The sequence below is a fragment of the Eumetopias jubatus genome, unplaced genomic scaffold (assembly GCF_037043125.1).
Source record: "Eumetopias jubatus isolate StellerSeaLion01/CBP00866 unplaced genomic scaffold, mEumJub1_p1.0 scaffold_14, whole genome shotgun sequence".
NCBI classification, from domain to species: domain Eukaryota; kingdom Metazoa; phylum Chordata; class Mammalia; order Carnivora; family Otariidae; genus Eumetopias; species Eumetopias jubatus.
The window spans coordinates 100,735,001-100,758,530 of record NW_028274820.1 but is presented as its reverse complement, the minus strand read 5'-3'; the positions used below and the strand labels follow the sequence as shown (position 1 = coordinate 100,758,530).

The following is a 23,530-nucleotide window of genomic DNA, read 5'->3' as shown; positions in this document are numbered from 1 at the left end:
GAAACAACCTTGACCTTGAACAGAGAAAGCTGTTTATATTCTCTGCTCGGTCTTTCCTCCTGGAGCCTCCCAGAGGCTACAAGGGCATACAGAAATTTGTAGTGTAAATGACATTTTAAGAGAAATAGTTTGTTCATTTGTAAACAGAAAGGCTAATATTTAACCTTCCCCACCTCATGGGGGCCTGTAAAAGTATTGGAGGAAATCAAACATGTTAAAAACTGTAAAATGATATGATGTGGAACCCTTTCTCATTACTGTGCCCGGTTAGGTTAGAACATTCTTAAAGGGAAGGTAGGCATCAAAACTGCTACCTGGCAATTCAGGTACAAGGTATGATGTTCTCAGATGCCTGCAAAAAGGGAAGATTTCTCTCTCTCTCAGACACGAAAGCATCCCATATAATTGCAATTAAATACTGACTGTGCTTTTGCTTTATGCAGTATCAGGCAAAATACGGATTAAGAGTCTCTCTGAAGCTTCAGTACTGTAAGGACACTGAGCTCATACGGTGCCCACGAATAAAACAGCTCTTTGTCTTATCAATAGGTCCTAAAGATGTCTCTAAGAACAACAGCCTTGGAAAAGAAATGCAAATAAACACTGACCACTATATTTCTATTTTCTCTTTTGAAACACAAAGTCTGCCTGAAATACACCATATCACACTCCTTTCTTGAGCATCAGTAGCACTAATTTTATATTGCAGAATCTAATCTTGTCTTATAAAACATTTTGTTTTCCAATACTTTTTCCTGTGCATTTCTCAAAATGTAGGTTTACATCTTTTTCTTATTTCTCAAGAGTATTTAGTAAAGTGCCAGACAAAGAGCAGACATGTAATAAGTTCTTCTTGAAGACTGATTTATTGATTAAGGGAAGCAAGCTAATATTAGCTATAAACTGTTAATACACTTCAACACATACTAGTCAATGTGGCTGCAATCTTCTCTTTAAGCGTGATAACGAAATTTGCAGAAGTGGGATTTTTATAACTATCCCAAGTTAATAACTTCTTGGGCCACCCTTTCTTTAATTCATAGCTAACTCCAGAATTAGAATTAGTGAGTGAGAAATATTTTACATTTATATATTAATGAATAATTATGACATAATGAAACTGAATTTCATCAGACAGCACATGAGAACCTGCCTATTTTGAGAGCGATCCTATCATACATCCATCTCTCAAAATACTTTAAAAAATGCATACTTATTATTATTTTATGCCAATATCTTTTTCTTAAGCAGTTGAAATTAAATTTCTTGCTGCATAGTCCTACTAAGACTGGCTCGACGAATAAAGTATTCTTGTTCAATAAATGTATGATAAAGTTCTTTGACCAGTCTCAACTTTAAAGGCAGCATTTTCATTTTCTCTAAGAAAAGAAAAATCAACACAAACTCCATCTCTCTTTTGTATCAGGAACATTGCCTTGTTTAATTGCCAACAGCCCCGATTTACTAAGTAGTAAACATCTAAGCATGCACCATTACATTCCTTAGGACACCTCTTGGAGTCGATGCAATAATTTATTGCATCTAGTAGGCCTAATTCTCCTTTGATTTATGGAAGTGGTAATAATATTCCATTACACAGAATGCTTTGCTAGGAGGAATCCAGATCCAGGCACTAAAAGCTTTATGGCCTCCCCAGGAGGAGTTGGGACGCAGGTGGTATTCTCATTATCATAGCCGAGAAAGTGGAGAGGTTTGCCTGAGGTCTCCCAGAAAGTCAGTTATTTAAGGAACACAATCTAGGTCTCCTGATGCCTAGCACAAAATCACACACACAAAAAAGAGCACAGAACTCCCAGGGGAGTTGCCCAAATCACGTGCATAGACAAGAGAGAAAACGACATCCAGGATGCTCATTGCAGAATCCCCATAGCAACCTGACATCATTCCCCTCCGACTGCACATAAAGCACACTCAAGGGTATCAAATAACATAAAATCCTAATGGTGCCCTTAATTAGGTGGGTTCATCGCTCTAACTCCCTGACCTTCCACAGTCCAAGCTAGCAGCCCCAAATTCCTCGAATCCTGAAAGCAAGATGGAGTTACAGAAACAATCCTTGGCTTACAGGGGACCATCAAGCTCTGATGCTGATGAAATTTGATAGCAATAATGTCAAACTTTATATGACCATCATCCAAGTTTACAATGATACATTAAGCCATAATGTGACTATTTATGTCACCATAACTCAGTTTATGGTGATCTAAATAGTCATGCTAATGGCATTAACACCAGCACTCGGTGGAACCACAGCTGTTGACTGCCACTCGTATGCTATTAGCATTGCTATTTATATCACCATAAACTTAGGTAGTCAAACTTGTTACATATGAATATTCAAGGAAGATGGATATCCATGTTTTATGCCCAACCTAGGCTCCTGTCCTGGAGGATTTGACGGCTGTCACCCTCCTGTATGTTTTAAGGTCCAGCTAGCTCTCCATTTGGCTCTATTTTCATTGCATGATGTCTCTTTGGGAGTTACAGGAGAGCAAGTCTGTTTCCTGCCATCCTCTGACTTTCTGGGAAATGCTATTTCAAACTGATAAGAAAGTGCAAGCCACAGCTTCTGGGCAAACTTACTGTCTCCTTGGCAGCGCAGGGGGCCCACGCTCAGTTTGGCTTCTGAGCCTTGCCGGTCAGTATCTCCAACTACCACCTGGCTTACTGGCAGGTGGTCTTTGTAGGATAAGAAGCCAGCGTCCTTCCTCCTGAATCACAGGGAAAAACAGAAAAGGATGAAGAGGCTAAATCAGAAACATGTCTTTTCTGATAATTGTTTAAATTGTCTAATAATTGACCACATTCCAATAAATGCTCAGAGGTTCATTCACTAAGTAGAACCACAGTTAAAGATGTGTTCTCTGTCTTCCATCAAGTGGTCTCACGACGTATTACTCAGAAGCAGCTGTGACATCATTGCCTTCTGGAAAACGGAACTGACATCCTGATTTCCAGAGAGTCACAACCAGTATCTTGCATCCCACACTGCTTGAAAAACACACACACCAAATGCTTGAGCACATATGCAGTTTGCTGTCATCAGGAATCAAAAGTTCAATGAAGTCAACCCGATCTCTTGGATAATATATGAAACAAAACCGTATTAAAAAACCTCTTTGTCTCCTTAATTGCTTTGAAGCAGTTGGCTTTCTTCCCTGCTGTGCATCAGCTAAATAAGACATTTTTTGTCTCTTCCTCTTTTCTTGTTTATTTCAACAACTCAAAGAGTTTGTGTGAAGTTTCCAACATAGAGCAGGTGCTCACCAAGTGTCTATTTCCATCTATAATGAAGAGTGAAGATTCAAGCCCAATTTGGTTTTTCTCTTGGATTCATTTGCCTGCTTATTCTATACTTATCTTGTTTCAGGTCTCCTAACTCTACCCTGTACCCACCCTAAATAAAGGAAGAGGAGCATAGAAATCTAGGAGATGAGCCCAACATGAGATATGGTGCAGCGCAGACTTCACCGTAAGAAGAAATCCCTGCCCCCTCATCCTCTTTTTGTGCTGCTGTGGCTGAGAAATGCCCTCATTAGGGGCTGGATGGATGGGAGGCACAAACCATTATAAAGTCATTCCACAGACTTACCCTTTTGTATTTCTTTTGCATTGTGCTGTGTGAATATAAGTAACAATCTTGAAATTGTACACACAACTGATAACAGAAAACTGACTTTGGATGATAGAATGTATCCAGATAGAGAGGCAATTCAACAATCAGTTTAAAGATTTGTCTTTCACATCTCTTGGCAAATAGTTCAGGGAATTGAGGGGAACCAACTTGGAAGCCTGCTTTAAAATGCTATGCTGTTAGGAATAGTTACTTATCCCTCCAACCTTCTGGAATGTCAGTGAACACGCACTCCTTCATGGGTCAGGATCCATGGAAAACCCAGGAAGGAGTCAGAATTCAGCCAGAGAGCCTCAAAAAAGTGTATTTTTACACTCCTTTGGTGATTTTTCATTGTCCTGGAGCTTCCAAAATAATTTTCTTTTTTTTTTTAAGATTTGTTTATCAAGTAAGAATGAAGATCATGCAGAAAAGCCCTGTGATTCTCTTTGACATTTTATCTACTGATGACCTGGCCTCAAATATCTCAGTGGAATCTTTTGCAAACCCAACTCCTTTTATTAGAACTTCTATCAATTAAAATCACATTAGAAAGGGGAAAAAATGTTTGCCATTAAACTTGGTATGTAATGTTTCTTAAAGCAACAATAAATGAAAACACCCTTTAACAACATACTGGAATTTGACAACCTCCTAGGAATGATATGCATTCCTGTGGAATTTCAGCCTGATATTCTCCACAAGTTCATTATCACTTAGAATTACATGACTCTAAATCAGGAGCCTGCAAACTAAGTGCTAACAACTATTCATCTTGTTGGCTCATGAGCCAAGAATGATTTTTGCATTTCAAGGGGCTGGAAAAAATCCAGAGCAGAATAATATTTTTGTGTCATGTGAAAATTACATGAAATTCAAAGTGAGTGTGCATAAATAAAGTTTTATTGAAACGCAGCCACTTTTTTTTACAAAACATATGGTCTATGGTGCTTTACACTATAATGGTGAAATTGAGTAGTTGTGACAGAGACCATATGGCCCTTGAAGCCTAAAATATTTATTATCTGGCCCTTTATAGAAGAAATCTGCCAACTCCTGCTCTAAATCATCAGGATCCTTTTTTCCTTTGGGAATTTATTGAGCAAATATTCCACTGACTACCATGGTGGACTGTCATGCATCTCATCCCCACAGTTGAGTGTGCAGTTAGGGAAGAGACATGGGAATATCTCTGAGGTGGGGAAAGAAACATTTAAGCTAAAATTTATTTAATCGAAAAGTGAGAAATAATTTAAACTTTGTTAATAATTAATGTTTTGATTGACTGCAGTATATGGCAGGCAGTCATGTATCAGGATGCTCATCATCCTTGCCAATACTTGCCACTGTCGATTCATTTATGTTGAGTGAGAAAGTAACCACTTTATACCAAATTTGTGCTAATGTAAGAGCAATTTGAAAACAGATGTTTGGAAATATTCCAATCATTGTGTAATCTTCTTGCCAAAATCGAATGTGTGTAACCTTATAAGAATTTATACATCTATACAGGTTAACAACTAGGAGACACAATTTTTAAATCTTTGTAATAATCTCATAAATGTAGAGTTCCTTTTTGTATACAATTAGATCTCCTGAAATGGTGAGGTTATTTTTAAGTTGCAAGTTCAAAGATAACCATAATTTTTTTTTTTTAGTAAAAGTACTTTATTTTCCTCTTGTGTTTGCTTTATATCTTGCTTTACAAAGTTATGAAGTTCACAGCTTTATACCAAAATGTAAGAAGGCTAAGCTATTTGCTTATAAACATTTTTGCCATCAAATGTCATCTGATTTCATTCTTCTAATCCATATTCAATATATAAAAAAATTCAGATACCAAGGGTACCTGAGCAGCTCTAGGGCATATATTTCTCTTAAGCAGAGAAAGCTCTTCAACAGCCTTTCCTCCTTGACTTCCTTCCCCACCAATTCAACTGGGCTACTACCTTGAATTTAAAGCAAATCTAGGAAACTTTAGTTGCCATGTGACCCAGCAGGGCCATATACTTGGGGGCTAGAGGTGAGGTTAGAGATTACTGTCTGATAAGCATTATGTTTGGTTTACACCAGGATTTCACATCCACTTGCACATGAAACTCAGCATAGTCCAAATCACCTCCACTGTAGCTTCTACCCTATCCATTAGATAACCATAATGTTTTATTCTCATGCATACCCTACTCCATCTACACCCTAAGTAAAAGAGGGATCTAGAACTACCTCATCCCCAAATTAACCACTGTTTTTTTTTAAAGATTTTATTATTTATTTGTTTATTTGTGAGAAAGACAGAGAGAGAAAGTGAAGCAGGCAGAGGGAGAAGCAGGCTCCCTGCCGAGCAAGGAGACCGACGTGGGACTCGATCCCAGGACCCTGGGATCATGACCTGTGCTGAAGGTAGATGCTTAACCAACTGAGCCACCCTGTCACCCCTTAACCACCGTTTTGAATGACATATTGAAGTTTCCCAAAGGCTTCAGATCAGCTAATGGTTGTAACACTCCGATATTCCTTACCAAACCAAGAAAACAGAGCTGAGAAAAAAAGATAAAGTTACCCCCTCAATCTTTTTTTGAGCAGAGATCTAAATAGGGCTCCAGAGATTTTAAAGCCACAAACAGCTGTGTGTGAAACTCACAAAGCAGTGGACTCTGCTAGAAACAAACTAGTTGTGAAAACAAATCATAAATGGCAATGAAGTGATGTGACTAGTACAGAGTTTCTGATGTGATCTTATGGCACAGCCCACTTTCTTTTCTTTGTTTAGTTTTTATTTTAATTCCACTTAGTTAACATGCCATGCTATATTAGTTTCAGGTTTACAATATAGTGATTCAATAGTTCCATACATCACCCGGTGCTCATCACAAGTGCGCTCCTTAATCCCCATCACCTAACTCACCCAATTCCCTACCCCGCCCTTCCCCTATGGTAACCATGAGTTTGTTCTCTATAATTAAGAGTCTGTATCTTGCTTTGGCTTTCTCTTTCCCTCTCTGTCTCTCTCTCTTATTTTTGCCCTTTGCTTTTTTTGTTTCTTAAATTCCACATATAAGTGAAATCATAGGGTATTTGTATTTCTCTGACTGACTTATTTCGCTTAGCATTATACCGTCTGGCTTCATCCATGTGGTTGCAAATGGCCAGGTTTCATTCTTTTTTATGGCTGAGTAAGATTTCATTATATGTCTCACTTCTTCTTTATCCATTCATCTGTCGATGGACACTGGGGCTGTTTCCATAATTTGGCTGTTATAGATAATGCTGCTATAAACATCAGGGTGCATGTATCCCTTTGAATTAGTGTTCTTGTATTCTTTGGGTAACTATCTCGTAGGGCAATTGCTGGATTGTAGTAGGGTAGTTCTATCTTTAACTTTTTGAGGAATTTCCATACTGTTTTCCAGACTGGTGGCACCAGCTTGCATTCCCACCAACAGTGTAAGAGGGTTCCTCTTTCTCCACATTCTTACCACCAACACCTGTTGTTTCTTGTGTTGTTGATTTTAGCCATTCTGACAGGTATGAGGTCACTATAGTTTTGATTTGTATCTCCCTGATGATCAGCAATGTTGAACATTTTTTCATGTCTGTTGGCCATCTGTTTGTCTTCTTCAGAAAAATCTCTATCCATGTCTTCTGCCCAATTTTTAATTGGATTATTCATTTTGGGGGTGTTGAGTTTTTTAAGTTCTTTATATATTTTGGATACGAACTAACCCCTTATCAGATATGTCACTTGCAAATATCTTCTCCCATTCCGTAGGTTGCCTTTTAGTTTTGTTGATTATTTCCTTCACTGTGCAGAAGCCTTTTATTTTGATGAAGTCTAGTTTATTTTTGCTTTTGTTCCCCTTGCCTCAGGAGACATATCTAGAAAGAAGTTGCTACAGCCCATATCAAACAGCTTACTTCCTGTGTTCTCCTCTAGGATTTTAATGGTTTCGGGTCTCAAATTTAGTTTATTTGTGTGTATGGTATAAGAAAGTGGTCCAGTTTCATTCTTTTGCATGTAGCTGTCCAGTTTTCCCAACACCATTTGTTGAAGAGACTGTATTTTTCTCATTGCATATTCTTGCCACTTTTGTCAAGGATTACCTGACCATATAGTGTGGAATCATTTTTGGGTTTTCTATTCTGTTCTCTTGATCTATGTATCTATTTTTGTGCCAGTACCATATTGTTTTGATCAATACAGCTTTGTAATATAACCTGAAGTCCAGAATTGTGATGCCTCCAGCTTTGCTTTTCTGATTTAAGACTGCTTTGGCTATTCAGGGTCTTCTGTGGTTCCACACGAATTCTAGGATTGTTTGTTCTAGCTCTGTGAAAAATGCTGGTGGTATTTTGATAGGGATTGCATTAAATCTGTAGATTGCTTTGGGTAGTAGAGACATTTTAACAATATTTGTTCTTTCAACCTGTGAGCATGGAATGTCTTTCCATTTCTTTGTGTCCTCTTCAATTTCTTTCATCGGTGTTTTATAGTTTTCAGAGTACAGGTCTTTCACCTCTTTGGTTAGGTTTATTCCCAGGTATCTTATTGTTTTTGGTACAAATGTAAATGGGACTGATTCCTTAATTTCTTGTTCTGCTGCTTGATTTTGGTGTACAGAAACGCAATAGATTTCTGTATGTTGATTTTGTATCCTGCAACTTTACTGAATTTGTTTATCAGTTCTGGCAGTTTTTGAGTGGACTCTTTCAGTTTTCTATATAGAGTATCATGAAATCTGCAAATAGTGAAAGTTTCACTTCTTCCTTACATATTTGGATTCCTTTTCTTTTTGTTGTCCGATTGCTGTGGCTAGGACTTCTAATACTATGTTGAATAAAAGTGGTGAGGGTGGACATCCCTGTCTTGTTCCTGACCATGGAAGAAAAACTCTCAGATTTTCCCCATTAAGGATGACATTAGCTGTGGGTTTTTCATATATGGCTTTTGTGATGTTGAGGCGTGTTTCCTCTAAACCTACTTTGTTGAGGGTTTTTATCATGAATGGATGTTGTACTTTGTCAAATGCTTTTTCTGCATCTATTGAAATGATCATATGGGGTGCATCTGCCTTAGGCTCAGATCATGATCTCCAGGTCCTGGGATCGAGCCTGCATCGGGCTCCCTGCTCAGTGGGGAGCCTGCTTCTCCCTCTCCCTCTGCTTCTCCCCCCTGCTTGTGCTCTGTCTCTCTCTCAAATGAATAAATAAAATCTTTTTAAAAAATGATCATATGGTTCTTATCCTTTCTTTTATTAATGTGGTATATCATATCGATTGATTTGCAAATACTGAACCACCCTTGCAGCCCAGGAATAAATCCCACTTGATTGTGGTGAATGATTTTTTTAATGTACTGTTGGATTTGGTTTGCTAGTATTTTATTAAGAATTTTTGCATCCAGGGCGCCTGGGTGGCTCAGTTGGTTAAGCGACTGCCTTCGGCTCAGGTCATGATCCTGGAGTCCCGGGATCGAGTCCCACATCGGGCTCCCTGCTCAGCAGGGAGTCTGCTTCTCCCTCTGACCCTCTTCCCTCTTGCGCTCTCTGTCTCTCATTCTCTCTCTCTCAAATAAATAAATAAAATCTTTAAAAAAAATTTTTTTGCATCCATGTTCATCAGGGCTATTGACCTGTAGTTCTCTGTTTTAGGTGGAGTCTTTATTTAGTTTTGGTATCAGGGTAATGCTGGCCTCATAGAATAAATTTGGAAGTTTTCCTCCCTTTTCTATTTTTTGGAATAGTTTGAGAAGAATAGGTATTAACTCTTCTTTAAATGTTTGGTAGAATTCCTCTGGGAAGCCATCCGACACTGGACTTTTGTTTGTTGGGAGAGTTTTGATTACTGATTCAATTCTTTGCTGGTTATTGGTCTGTTCAAATTTTCTATTTCTTCCTGTTTTGGTTTTGGTAGTTTACATGTTTCTAGGAATTGATCCATTTCCTCCAGGTTGTCCAATTTGTTGTCATATAGCATTTCATAATATTCTCTTGTAATTGTATTTCTGTGGTGTTGGTTGTTATTTCTCCTTACTCATTTGTGATTTTATTTATTTGGTTCCTTTGTCTTTTCTTTTTGACAAGTCTGGATAGAGGCTTATCAATTTAATTGATCTTTTCAAAGAACCAGCTCCTGGTTTCATTGATCTGTCCTATTGTTTTGTTTTGTTTTGTTTAGTTTCTACATCATTTGTTTCTGCTCTAATCTTTATTATTTCCTTCCTTCTGCTTTAGGCTTCATTTGTTTTTCTTTTTCTAGCTCCTTTATGTGAAAGGGCAGGTTGTTTTTTTGAGAATTTTCTTGCTTCTTGAGGTAGGCCTGTATTGCTATATACTTTCCTCTCAGGACCACCTTTGCTACATCCCAAATGTTTTGGGCTGTTGTGTTTTCATTTTCTCTTCTTTCCATGTATTTTTTATTTCTTCTTTTATTTCCTGGTTGACCCATTCATAGTTTAGTAGCATGTTGTTTAAACTCCATGTATTCGTGGTCTCCAAATTTTTTCTTGTGGTTGACCTCTAGTTTCATAGTGTTGTGGTCAGAAAAGGGGCATGGATGCTTTCAATCTTTTTGTATTTGTTGAGGCCTGATTTTTGACCTAATGGGTGAGCTATTCTGGAGAACGCCCCATGTACACTTGAAAGGAATGTGTAGTCTGCTGTCTTAGGAAGCACAACCCACTTCCAAAAAGACATGTACGTGAAAAGACATAAACTGAGATCTGGAGAGGGACCCATGAGCACACTTGTAAGACTGCTGTCTTAGCACCTGTATGAAAATTATTTAGCAAGCAAAACAAGCCTTCATTGAAAGTTATGATCTTTACAGATGGAGGTCAATCTAATTTAGGGAGATATTCAGTAACTATTTATCATGTTAGCATAATCTAATTACATCTGTTACTGGGCTTGTACATTAGAAAAATTCTATCATCCATTTCAAATAGGCCCTGAACTCAGATTCTTGCATAATATTTCTATCAGCATTATTAAAGTAAAACTTGATTCTATGGATTTTCCTTCTCTAACCTGGCCTTACTGTTATTTTGCTTCAGTACTATTTTCCTGAAGAATTCTGTTGTTTTTCTCTTGCCTTCTTTTCGTATCCCTACTAAGAAAGCAAACAAGCCTCTAGGCAGTTTGGCCTTGCCCTTAGCTCAGTGGAAAAAAAAAAAAGAAACCCTAAGAAAAACAGACATCCCAAACTTTTGCAATTGTGAGTTTGATCTTCCACTGGATGTTATAAAAGTTACCATGCTATGAATCTGTCCTATAATTTTAGCAGAGAAGAATTTCTCCTTTGTAAAGTTTTAGAACTACTTGTCTACTTAAAAACAACAACAACCAGAATTACAGTCAGTGAGCTTTATGCATTTCCATCACAGCATCACCTAAGCTAGAAATTTCTGGAAGAATCCAGGAAAGTCAAAGTTTTAGCTACAGAGGATGTCTCACCAAGAGGCGTAGAAATGGGAAATCAAGGCATGAGATAATGCTTGGTATTATTAATAACTACAGAAAATGCCATTAAAATTAGACTGAGATGGGACATCCCTCCTACCAGAGCAGCTATAATAATATAAATAGACAGGCAATAACAAATGTTGATGAGGATTGGAAGAAGCTGGAATAATCATACATTGCTGGTGGCATTGTAAAGTGGTACAGTTGCTTTAGAAAACAGTTTGACAGTTTCTTAAAAGTTAAACACAGGGACCTGGGTGGCTCAGTCGGTCAAGCAGCTGGCTCTTGATTTCCGCTCAAGTCATGATCTTGGGGTTGTGGGATCGAGTGAGCCCTATGTCAGGCTCTGTACTCAGCGGGGAGTCTGCTAGAAAATCTCTCTCTCCCCCGCCCTCTGCTCCTCCCCTTGTGCTTTCTCAAATAAATAAATCTTTAAAAAAAAAGTTAAGCACAGATTTACCATACGATCCAATAATTCCATTCATGGATATCTACCCAAGAGAAATGAAAGCTGATGGTCACACAAGGACTTTTAGGTAGCTTTATTCATAATCGCCCCGAAGTGGAAACAACTCAAATGTCTACCAACTGGTGAATGGATAAACAAAGGGTAGTGTATCCATACAAGGAACATTATTCACCAATAAAGGAAGTGAAATATGTAAAATGAAATAAGCAAAATGAATAAACCTCAAAAACATCTTGCTAAGTGAAATAAGCCAGACACAGAAGACCACATATTGTATAATTTCATTTATACAGAATGTCCAGATAAGGCAAAGCTATAGAGACAGAAACTAGATTAGTGGTTGCATGGGGCTGGGCATGGGAACAAGGGTTTATGATAAACAGAAATCTTATAGGGGTAATGAACATGTCCTAAGTTGGGACTGAGGTCATTTTTTGCACAGCTCAGTAAATTTACTAAAATTCCTTGAATCATATACTTAAAATGGGTGAATGTTATGGCATGTAAATTATATTTCAATAGTCACTAAAAATGATGACTTGTCATTAAAAATGACTATTTCAAAGGTCATTAAAAAAAAAAAGGACTGTAGATAGTCGTGAATACCAGCTTTCAATGGGAAAGACATTTCCTTTCTACACATGTCACTGGAAGTGCTAGCACGTGGAAGTACAAAATGGTCTATTTCCTGGCTTTGTGAGTATGTACCTGGGGCTGCAGATTCTCTACTGACTCCTTTTTTTAGGGGCCTTACCCTGTATCAACATGTACATATTCCACTAAGCTTGCTTCCTAAATAGGATCTCAGAACACTGTCCCCTGGACACCCTCGTTCAGTCTGTTCTCACCCTTGACTTCTGTAAGCATTCTTTAACAGGAGATGAGATTTTAAAATGGTGCAGGACACTCCACCAATATTACCCATGTTCAAGTTTCACCCTCATTCCTTATTCAGCATTTGTACTCTTGACCCCAGCCTGCTATGCCTGTCATTTTCCCAAACTATCTTTAAAATAGGAACCGTACCTCATTCCTCAAAAACCAAACATCCTGGGTTTTTCAGGACATGCCTAACAATAAAGTTCTGTTCACCTGTCACAATTTGCAGTTGATATCCTGGAAATGCCAGTACTTTTTAGCATATTTGCATCTCATTTCTAAACTATTTGTAATCTTTTGTGTGATTTTTGATTCAAAAAATATGTTCACATTGTGTTTGTAGCTTTCCATCCTTCCTGCCTCTTAACAGCTATCCCCAGACATGTGCCCTTTCCTTAGTGAGTAATCAGGAAAAGTAGGTCAAAAGGTAAAACCCTACAAGAACTTCCCTGAGTTTTTCTGGAAAGTTAATATTCTTCTAATACGTGTCACTAAAAATGTTAGATACATTAGTAGTTATTTTTATCAAAAAACCTTTGCATTCTTAGTCTTTCCATCTTTTGAATCAAAAAGCACATAAATAACTTACAGTTGTATAGTTTTAAAATATTTACCCTGCTTTCCCCATGGATGATCTCATTTAATCCTTGCAACTTTGGAAGTACAGGAAATAGGGATATGCATACAGTTGAACCTGACCAAGTTTGACTCCCAAATAATCTTTCAGGAACACATCCAATACACAGTGACTCTACCCAGGAATGAGATGCTTCTTCAGGGTATAATGCCAAATGCTACCCGACTGTGTATTAGTTCATACCTAATGTGCATAAGAAATATGGGAAACCAATAAATTTAAGTCAAAGCTAGTTCTAGTTAAAACATTTCTTTGAAATTAAATGAGAATTTTTATTCTTTGTCTTTTGTTTTTGTCATCAACTCCGTCTTTCCACATTTTCTTGCCTGGGGACACACCCCACCCCCTTTTCCCTTAACAAGAAACTAATGCTATCCCTCTATCCTGGCCCCTACTAGAACCTGCTTCCAGGGAATAATGTGACAACCATTGTTTCCATCCATGGAGTGAGACAAAGGGCTACTCCCAGAGACCAGATCTCTACGAATTGTGGAGGCTGGATTGGGGAGAGGGAGGAATTGACTATATGGAGGTGAGGGGATTACATGTTCTTAGAAGGGCAGCCCTACTGTCAGCACGGAGCAGGTCTGCCAGTTTCTTTATGTTCCTTTACAAAAATCATGACCAGAAGTCACTGCCTTTGTTCCTAGAACATACGGGGGCTATCTCAGCATGGCTGGATCATCAGAAGCTGAACTAAACAGCCAACAGTCTGATACACAATAAAGTAGAACTTTTAAAGTACTTCTAATGGTGTTCTCAGTCACTATTGACTATTGAGCTTTTCTCAATGGATGAAAGGTAGTGTTCTCTACAAAGCAATTAGAGTAATTAAGAAAACAACCATCACAATTAGATCTTTAGAATCCATGTCTAGGTCCCTTATGAAATGAAAATAATTACAGATTCAATTACTCCTTTTCAGTGGGAATAGCTTAGGCCTTTTATAAATGCAAGACAATTATCTCTTCAGTTTAGAATCTCTTAGAAAACCCTTAGTAACCATTTCAGGATTCTATGCAAAATGTTCTTCTTTGATTTTCCTTCTGGAATGCAAGTTCCTTGAGGCCATATATATTGTCTCACGCAACTTTATAAACCAAATACTGTAGACACCTAAAAGTAGCTCACTCCATATGTTTCATGATTGAATACATGAATAAACATAGAAGTTAACTAGGCACAATCCCAAAACCCTAGTAATTAGTATGTGCTTACTATCAACGGTGAAAGATGAGACAAAAAACTCTTCTTATAATGAGAGTTCCTTGAATGCTCTTGAAAAAACTTTTACTATTCCTTTCCTCTAATTGAGGTTTTATTTCTTCTTTAGAAAGTAGTATTCAATTCGAAGTCTCATATATAGTTAATATAGTGGAAAGAATTAGATTTTTAAAGACTATATAGTACTAGTTTAACCCTTCTTTTACACAAAAGTAAGCTGCTAAATTTATCTGGGCTGTTGTTTCTTTGTAAAGATAAGTTATGATACATCTTGGTTCTGAAGGATATCAGAATATGCAACTCCAAAAAATATGCCTCTTTCGTACATAAATTCTTTTGAACTAAAGATCACTGAGATCAGTAGAAACAGGAAAAGCTCTGGAAAAGGCACAAATGTTCCTTTCCTAAAGGAAATTTCCTTTTATAGACAGGTCTCCCTCTTCTGTACCTGAAAGAAGGACTCCCAACAACTCTTTTCAATGGAGAAGGTACTGACTCAATCTGGAAAACAAATCTTACTAAACAACTCTTGCTTACCATACTTTCCTGGCCCCTCTTTCATAACTTGCCTCCCATCCAGAAGCCCAAACCCCTTTGTCCTTTGGCTTAAGATGGTATGTAAGTCCAAGTTCTAGCCATCTTTTTGGATTATTCACCACTGAGTGCTCTGATGTGAACATGCATCATGCACATGTTACTAAACTTCTCTTTGTTTTTCTCTTGCTAATCTGTCTCTGGCCAGTCTAATTTAGAGGACCCCAACTGGAGATCCTATGCTAGGTAGAGGAAAATATTTTTTTTTCCTCCTCTGTAGTTCTCTGATTTTCCACTTAATGTTTGCCTGTTTGTTTTACAATTCTAGAACAACAAGTGATAATCGTTGGAACAAATCTGGCTAACTTAAATGTGTGGCACAAATGTAATGAATGTTAGGTCTGTTTTTCAAGGGATGAGGTCATTGGTAGCTTTTGAGCACAGGAATTTGTGGTTCTATGTAGTTTCCCCAGAAACTATTAATATAGTATCCAGCCTATGTTTTCGGAGATGATCGAGTTATCACCCTTATTTTTCAGATGAGGTAACAGATTTGGAATAAAACTATGCCTGGTCTAAGGTACTTACTTAGTGGCTGAACTAGGCAAAACAAACCAATCTCCACAACTCCAGAAGCTAAAAAAAAGGGAGATGCATGCATGTTTATTTACATTTCTTAAATTCTGCTAAAATAATTTCAGTTGTTCTTCTAGAAATGATATGAGAGTCTATGTTTTTATCACATAGCAAATTTGTCTCACTGGATTGGGGATTAGTTTGGACTACTTACAGTTTACTTCATCTATCTACGCTCATATTCCCTTAAGCAAGAGTTCCTTGTGTTTTTGAAAATTGTGCCTCACATTGTATAATTATTATATGGTTAGCAAGGATGTAGCCCTTCATGTGAAGCATACTTAAATTTCCATGTATTTTCATCTCTAGCAGCTCATGGTCAACTCCTGGCATCTCAAAAGTAGCCAATGGGAAAACCTTCACTTGTATTAGCCTCATGTACCTTTAAAAATTAGGGTGAATATTCTGCATTCCTTCAGTATTCCTGAAGCTTCATTTGTAACTAACAGACAAATGCAGAGATTAGAAAGGCACATGTATCTGATCACTGATGTCTCCCCTCTGCTTTTGCAGGATCACCTTCAGTCTCGCTCCTGGCTCAATGACCCTGGGGTGGGTTCCTTTCAAGTTTTTGCATGGCTGGCTTCATTCCATAGGTTGTATATCTGGCCCACAATGTACTCCTAGCTCTTGGAACTCTGAAAGGGGAGGCCGTTGACAATATGCCATGTCCCCCTCTTGAAGCCACGCAGGGCTCCTCCAGGCTGATGTGAGTCCATGCCATCATTTTTCACTCCAGCAGACACAGGGCAAGCTTTCTGATTCATTCCCCAGAAGTTCCCCCTTTCCCGCTCTCATGATGGTGGTGATGGTTATGGACAGATAGAATATGCTAACAACTCTGCAAATAAATCTTTCCCACTGGTGTCTTAGACTTTTCCAGGAATTTTAAGCTTCTCTTACATCATCTGGGCTAGATAACTAGGTTATGTTGGCAGAGCTGCACCAGAGTTACAATGTGGGGGTCTCCTATGCTTAGTTCATAGCCTTGGAGCCAGTACTGAAACTCCAAGACAACAGGAGAAACCTAATTTCTGATCCCTTCCTTGGGTATGAAAGACTTTCTATATCTGGCTGATTTTTATAATAGCGAATTTTTATCTTATTATGTGTGTAAAGTATTCTTTCACTGTCCCCATAGAGCTTTCCAATCATGAAAAACAATCATCAGACTCTCTACTCCCTAAATTTTTACTTAAACAGATTGATAAAGATCAAAATGCCAAAGAGCATTTAGTTCTGATGAATCTGCCCTCAGAAGCCAGTTCAATATACCTTGAATTTTTATTTTATGGATTTGCCCATCCTTTTTAAAAGGCTCTGTTTTTCAGTGATATAAGCATTCTTCTTTTAACTAAGAAGCATTGCTTTTTCTTCCTGTTGCTATTTCTAAAGCCCCCTCCAAGTAACACAAATCCATAGAAATGACTCTTATATCGATTCTACCACAATCTTTTCTCTACAAACATCACATCATTTTTGACATACCTTGTCATTCCCACTTCATCTCAGCAGGTCATTTTGTTCCCCTAGTGGACACCAAAGATTGTTTGAAGGTAGAAGTGGTTTCCTCTACCTGTCTCTGAACTCCGGGGGGCCCTTAAGATGATCAATATTTTTTTTTATGTTACCAATATCTTGAAGATGCTGTGAAACATAGACATGCGAAAAAGGCCTCAGCAATGGTAATGAAAAACATTTACTCCTCAGGATAAGATGGTTCAAATAAAAATAAAACTCTAAAACATCTCTCAGTAAATGTGACTAAGGTAAAGCCAAAGGCAGCCAGCCACAGGAAGAGGCTTAAGAATGTGATTAGTCTCAAGCATGAAGGAAGAAGGACGACCCAAGGAAACTGAAAATAAATTATCTAAAATCTGGAAGGGAGCCAGAACAAGTATGTGTAAGATAAGGCAAGGGAATAGAGAACTTCAGGGAGAGAAAAAAAGCAGTTAATTATATTAAATATCACAAAAAATGTCTAGTATTTTAAAAACGTGCACATCAGGTATATCAATATGGAGATCATTGGTGGGCATAGCTCGAAGCCTTCCAGGAGAGTAATGAAGAAAAATTTCAGTGATTGGGCATCAAATGGAAAATGAGAGAGGAGAGACCAACCGTAAACTCTTGTTTTAAAGTTGGGATGAGAAAAGACAAATGGAAGAAGTGACAGGATAATCCTAAGACTATAGGAGTTCGAGATTTTTTGTTCATAGGCTGGGACTGAGTCAATTAATTATGGTTTATCACATATGTCTATAATCCATTTGCCCATATTATTATCCAAGCTTCGAAGCAAAACTCACGCATGTCTTCTGTGTACAAACAGCATATAGATAGCATAGAACTTTGTCCAGAGAGTGACTTAAAGTGGCACATAAAGAGGACATTCTGCCCATTGTCGGGGAATGTAAGTAACAAGTTCAGCATCCTCTTGTTCAGATCCTAGGAGCAAAGAGCACCTGGGTCGCGTTCTTCAAATCATAACTAATCAAGTGAGATATACCTGGCCTCTGAAATAGGCTAGCCAGTATATTTTGGGAAACAATTCATGGAGAAATGCACTCTTGGAGGAAATGGCTGCAGGAAGCACTAACTAGATAATTTTACAGTGAGGTTCTGAGCTCTGTGGTTCACTCTAGCCAGCCAGGTCTTAGATGTTTATTGGGTTTGGAGAAATACAGAAATTCAGTAACCCTCTCAGGGACATTCTAAAACTTCTGTTAATTAGATTTTAATAAACAAGGTCATCTCTATTGGCAAGCTTACTTTGTAATTTAGAGGGTGAACCCTTTATGATGCAGTCCAACTTACACAAATTAAAAGCCATATAAATCCTCTCCTTAGAAGAAAGGCAGTAAATATCCATTGCTATTAATTGAGGGATCGCAAATACCATCAGAGAAAGGAGTGAGTGGCTGGTACTCGCAGGACGATGCAGATCTTAAACAATGCAAAACTCAATTTAGCGGCAGTTTTATGGTAAGAATAAAACATGTGAGTGTCTTGTTTGTGAGATTTCATTTTGCTCTTGGGAGGATCCAGAAGGGGAAGTTGCCACACTCTTCTGATGGGGCAGAGTGTCCAGTTTGCAAATCATCTGAAAATGAAACAGGAAAGGGACACAAACAAGCCCGGGAGGATTTAGTCCTTTATTTCCCTGAGATGCCCAACACGGTGATGACCGATTCTTTTTTTTTTTTAAGATTTTATTTATTTATTTATTTGAGAGAGAGAGAATGAGAGATAGAGAGCACGAGAGGGAAGAGGGTCAGAGGGAGAAGCAGACTCCCTGCTGAGCAGGGAGGCCGATGTGGGACTCGATCCCGGGACTCCAGGATCATGACCTGAGCCGAAGGCAGGCGCTTAACCAACTGAGCCACCCAGGCGCCCGGTGATGACTGATTCTTAATTGACTTAGAGGTTGTTGCATTAGTCTGCTTGAGCTGTCACAACAAGATACCACAGATTGGGGGGCTTGAAACTGGTATTTATTTTCCTGCAGTTCTGGAGGCTGGAAATCTAGATCAAAGGGCCGGCAGGGCTGTCTGGTGAGGCTTCTCTCCGTGGCTGGCAAAGAGCCACCTTTTCTCTAGGTACCCCCATGGTCTTCCCTACGTACACACAGAGAGCTCGAGCTGGCTCTGTGTCTCTTCCTCTTCTTATAAGGACACCCATCCTATGGAACCAGGATTCCACTGTAATGACCTCATTTAATCTTAATTATCTCCTTAAAGGTCCTATCTATCTCCAAATATAGTCACATTGGGGGTTAGGATTTTAACGTGACTTTTGGTGGAAGATGATGTAATTCACAGTTAAGTCCATACAGTTGTATATCACTTTTCTGTTGAGTCTGGGGAAACATTAATTCTGGGAGAGGGTAATCAGTTTTCTGGGGGAAAAGAGATATTTGATTTCCCAAGTGTGGGAAATGCTATGTATATTCTTTATTTCACTCTTGGGGACACAAAATACCAATAAGTATAACAAAGACTATGACAATCCTTCTACACTGAGTAAAACATATTTACCTTTAACCCAGCATTCTGGAAAATGGACTTTTTTTCCCAGCACACATATTAATATTCTGAGAAATAATTCTGAGTTTTGCATTGTACCATTCTGTGAAGCATGATTTTTGTCTTTCAATGGCTTTTCAAATGCAGCTTTCATGGTAGATCATTTATAGAGCTTAATAGATGAGATTAAGGACAGACAAATAGAGAATACTGGTGAGTCCTTAACATCTTAACTACCAGTGCTATATCTGCTGTTGTATCCTTGTTCCCATCAAAGATATGTGTGTCAAGGGGCGCCTGAGTGGCTCAGTCAGTTAAGTGTCTGCCTTTGGCTTAGGTCATGATCCCAGTATCCTGGGATGGAGCCCAGTGTCAGGTTCCCTGCTTAGTGGGGAGTCTGCTTCTTCCTCCCCCTGCTCTTGCATGGCCCCTCTTTCTTTCCCTCTCAAATAAGTAAAATCTTCAAAGATATGTGTGTCTTAACCAACTAGTATAAGACAACTCTTGGGCTTCTGTAATAAAGCCCACTAAATTAATTTTCCTTCCATGGGAAAAAAAATGATGGAGTAAGACGCAACAATGAAATAAAATGAACCACAACTATGCATAAAAATACAGTAAATCTCAAAGACAAAATATCGAGGAAAAAAAGCCAAACACAGAAGAGTACATGCTGAATGATTCCATTTATAAGACCAGGCAGGAACAGGCAAAAATAACTTATGGTAATATAAGTTAGAAGAGTAAACTTTGTGGGGACTGTCTAGGAGAGGGTACAACGGAACTAAGGAGCTGACCATGTTCCTGTTCTAGACCTTGATCTAGGCAATAATTTCATAACTATATCAATACATAAAAACAACTGAGCTGTATGTGTAAGATCTGTACACTTCACACTATGAAAATTACAGCTCAAGAGGGACAAAGCATTGGTGGCTCGTTATTGTTTTCTAGGACCAAGTTCAAGTTCCCAATCCTGGTCCCTTCACAATGAGCCGTTTTAATACTCGATGTGCTCTGAGGGTTCCGGGAATATAGAATATACTGTGGCATCCACTCTTTGCCTCTTTGCCACCTGAGCCGTTTATTATTACTCAATTTTGTTTACTTTCATACCTTCCTCTGCACATGTTCCCTGTTCTGGAATGTGCTTCCTATTTCACCTGTCTGTTAAAATTCCACTCATTCTTAAGGCCTTGACCAGCTGTCATCTCTTCTGTGAAACTTTCCCTAGTTTCTCCAAAATGAATTAATTGCTTCTTCCTCTGGACTTCCATTGTAATTTATTTATGTAGACAATATAGTTGTGGCTGACATAGATTAGGAGTTTTCTGGGACTTTCTTGGTTTCAATTTTTTTTCTCTTTATCTCTATAGTACATTCCTACTATATAGCTTTTGTTTTTGGATTGGAACCTGGGGCCCACAAAAATATAACTCTAATGATATAGTAGGTTTTATAATTCTCTGTTCTCCACACTTCAATGTGACCACCTTTCCTTGAAAAAAGATTATGTCTTACTCATTTTTGTAGCCATAGGACTTGACTTGGTATTGCAGTGACAATCATCTCTGTATTGTAAGTAAATTTCACCTTTTAAAAAGCAGACAATTTGCATTGTGAATTAACCATGGTATATTTCACTGTCACATTTTTGTTGATGTAATTAAGTGACTGGAAGGCCAGATTTTGATAGCATCATTTACACACTGATATTTTTCCTGGGCAGGATGGTATTCCACTTAAGAAAAGAGGGTCCTCCTTCCATGTTGGGCAAGTTACCTAAGTTTCAATTTCCTTGTCTGTTAAAATTTTTTTGGGTGGGTGAAATTTAAATCAGTTAACATCTGGTAAATTACATAGCACCATGCCTAGCACAAAATAAGCATTCAATAAATATTAGGTTTAACTATGTGAAATTCATCTGTGTTTGACATATAAAAATGGCAGCTTCCTGCAGTTCACTTGATGTTAACTATTATTAAACTCATCAATTTCCTTTACAACACTGTCCAACAAATGGCTCCAAATCATTTCCTTTTTAATGTTTAGCATGACTAGAACACGAACTCAACACGTGTATAGAGAAGCCTAATTCTGCTTTAGGTTCATGCTTTCTCCCAGGTAATGAGGGATGATCTCTGTCTGTAGCAGGAAAGAGTTCATGACAGAAAGAGACACTTTACCAGTTTCTAGCTCTGCCCATGAGACTGGCTACCTCTGGGACAGCCTCATCAGCCTCAAACTATCAACCAACATTCTACCTCAAGTGTACACATTCGAACTAGATACAAATATGAATTCCTTTAAACACTGTATCTATAAGCTGACTGGAAAAAGGACTCATGAACTTGTTAAAATTCTGAGACAGACTCTGCTTCCTTATTCATTTAACGACATTGAGAGTCCACTAGGTTTCAGGTTCTACCATTGGTCTGGTCGGGAAGGCAAAATCAATCGTATTCTACCAGTCATAGCCCCCATCTTCAAGGAGCTGGCTAGATGACTCGTGTCTCACTTATTTTTTCCATAATCAAAGATAATTAAGTTACTATGATATTCCTCCATCAGAGCACATTGGGGATCTGTTTTGTTTCTTTTTACTAATTTTCTGTTGCCTTCCCCTATATTTTTCTTTCTTGGTATTCCATTTCTGTAGTTCTTTCAGAATAAAATTTACCCCCTTTGAATGATTTTAATCCCCTAATTTAATTCCTTTAATTAAGCCCATATTCATTTAAATCGTTATAAGCATTCTTTAGGGAATTGTGCACTTTAATTATAATTAGATAATGAATATTTGATTAGTGAGATTCTGAAGTAAAAATTATAATGCCAGTGACTAAAACGCACCATATCTAGAATCTTTTATTACGGAATTACCAATGAGAATAATCTACTGGGAATAACAAATTTGTTCAAGCTGGTTAAAGCAAGCACGTGTCGAAGTAAATGTTTTACTATTACCTGATAGAAAAGTTCTCCCTTTATTTAAAGTCTTTTATTGGAAGGCTGTAGAACACCTTACTAACAATGCCATTCCTGGATACCGTGGCCCTCTGAGAAGGTGGGCTCTGGGTCACGGTTCACAGATTGCGATGTTTACAATGCCAACCAGCAGTGTCAGGTGGGGTCTCTTCTCCACGTGTGCACCTCTTCACCATCTTGTGCACTGACGCTCTGTGTATCTGTTATGTGAACATGCTAGCTCGTCTCAGATGGGCATACAAGAGGTACCTGACTTCTTCGGGAAATATCAAATGTCCTTGGTCTGGAAAGTACAATAGATCAAAATGAAACACAACCATTTAGAAGAAGGGCAAGAGATAGAGAGAGAGAGAAATGGATGCTTTCATTTCAGTACAGTCCAGGGTTAACAAGAGAGAAAATGTTGAGGCAGGCAGAAGAGAGAAGTTTAGTGCAGGGAATACAAACAAACTTCTAGAAAGAACATGCAGATTTCTCAAGGAGCCAGGTAGAAGATCTGGGGTATGAACAGGTTAGATTTGAGAAGGAGAAAGAAGTATATAGAATTAAAATACACTTGATTCAGAAGACTTTTTACAAAAAGGGGATGCACTGGACTTCCATAATCTGGGTTCATTACCTACCCCCCCCATGTATAATTGGTATTCTTAGTTAGCCTCACCAACTAGGTTTTTTGTTGTCTTCAAGAATTACCTGCATATGAGCTTCTACTTATAACCATGATTTATAGGAAGAAAGGAAAAAGCTTATTTTTAGGGCTTCAAAATAAGAAAGGGCCTAATGTATGTGGATATAGCATCTTTGACAGAGAAAGAGAGCCCCTGGGCACTACAGGGGGAGAACCAAACCACCACTGCCTCTTCTCTTCTGACCCCAGGATGGTGGGCCCATCCTATTTTTTATTTTGTTTGGGATAGGAGATATTCCGGTTGATGTTGATCAAATACTTCCTATTAGCAATCACTATTATATAATCATTTTCTTGTCTGTTTGGAATAGTCTCATATTTAGCAGCTACTTGCTGCCAATCCAAAGTTAGAGAGG

The 23,530-nt window shown here is 38.2% G+C and overlaps 1 protein-coding gene across 1 annotated transcript in view; it reads right to left on the bottom strand.

Moving 5' to 3' along the window:
- CNTNAP2 (contactin associated protein 2) overlaps positions 1-23,530 on the bottom strand; it is a 1,403,550-nt gene that overhangs the window by 329,991 nt on the left and 1,050,029 nt on the right. The window contains exon 15 of the mRNA XM_088018399.1: positions 2,605-2,732. Coding sequence (XP_087874525.1) covers positions 2,605-2,732 — 128 coding nt within the window. The remainder of the gene's footprint in view (positions 1-2,604; positions 2,733-23,530) is intronic.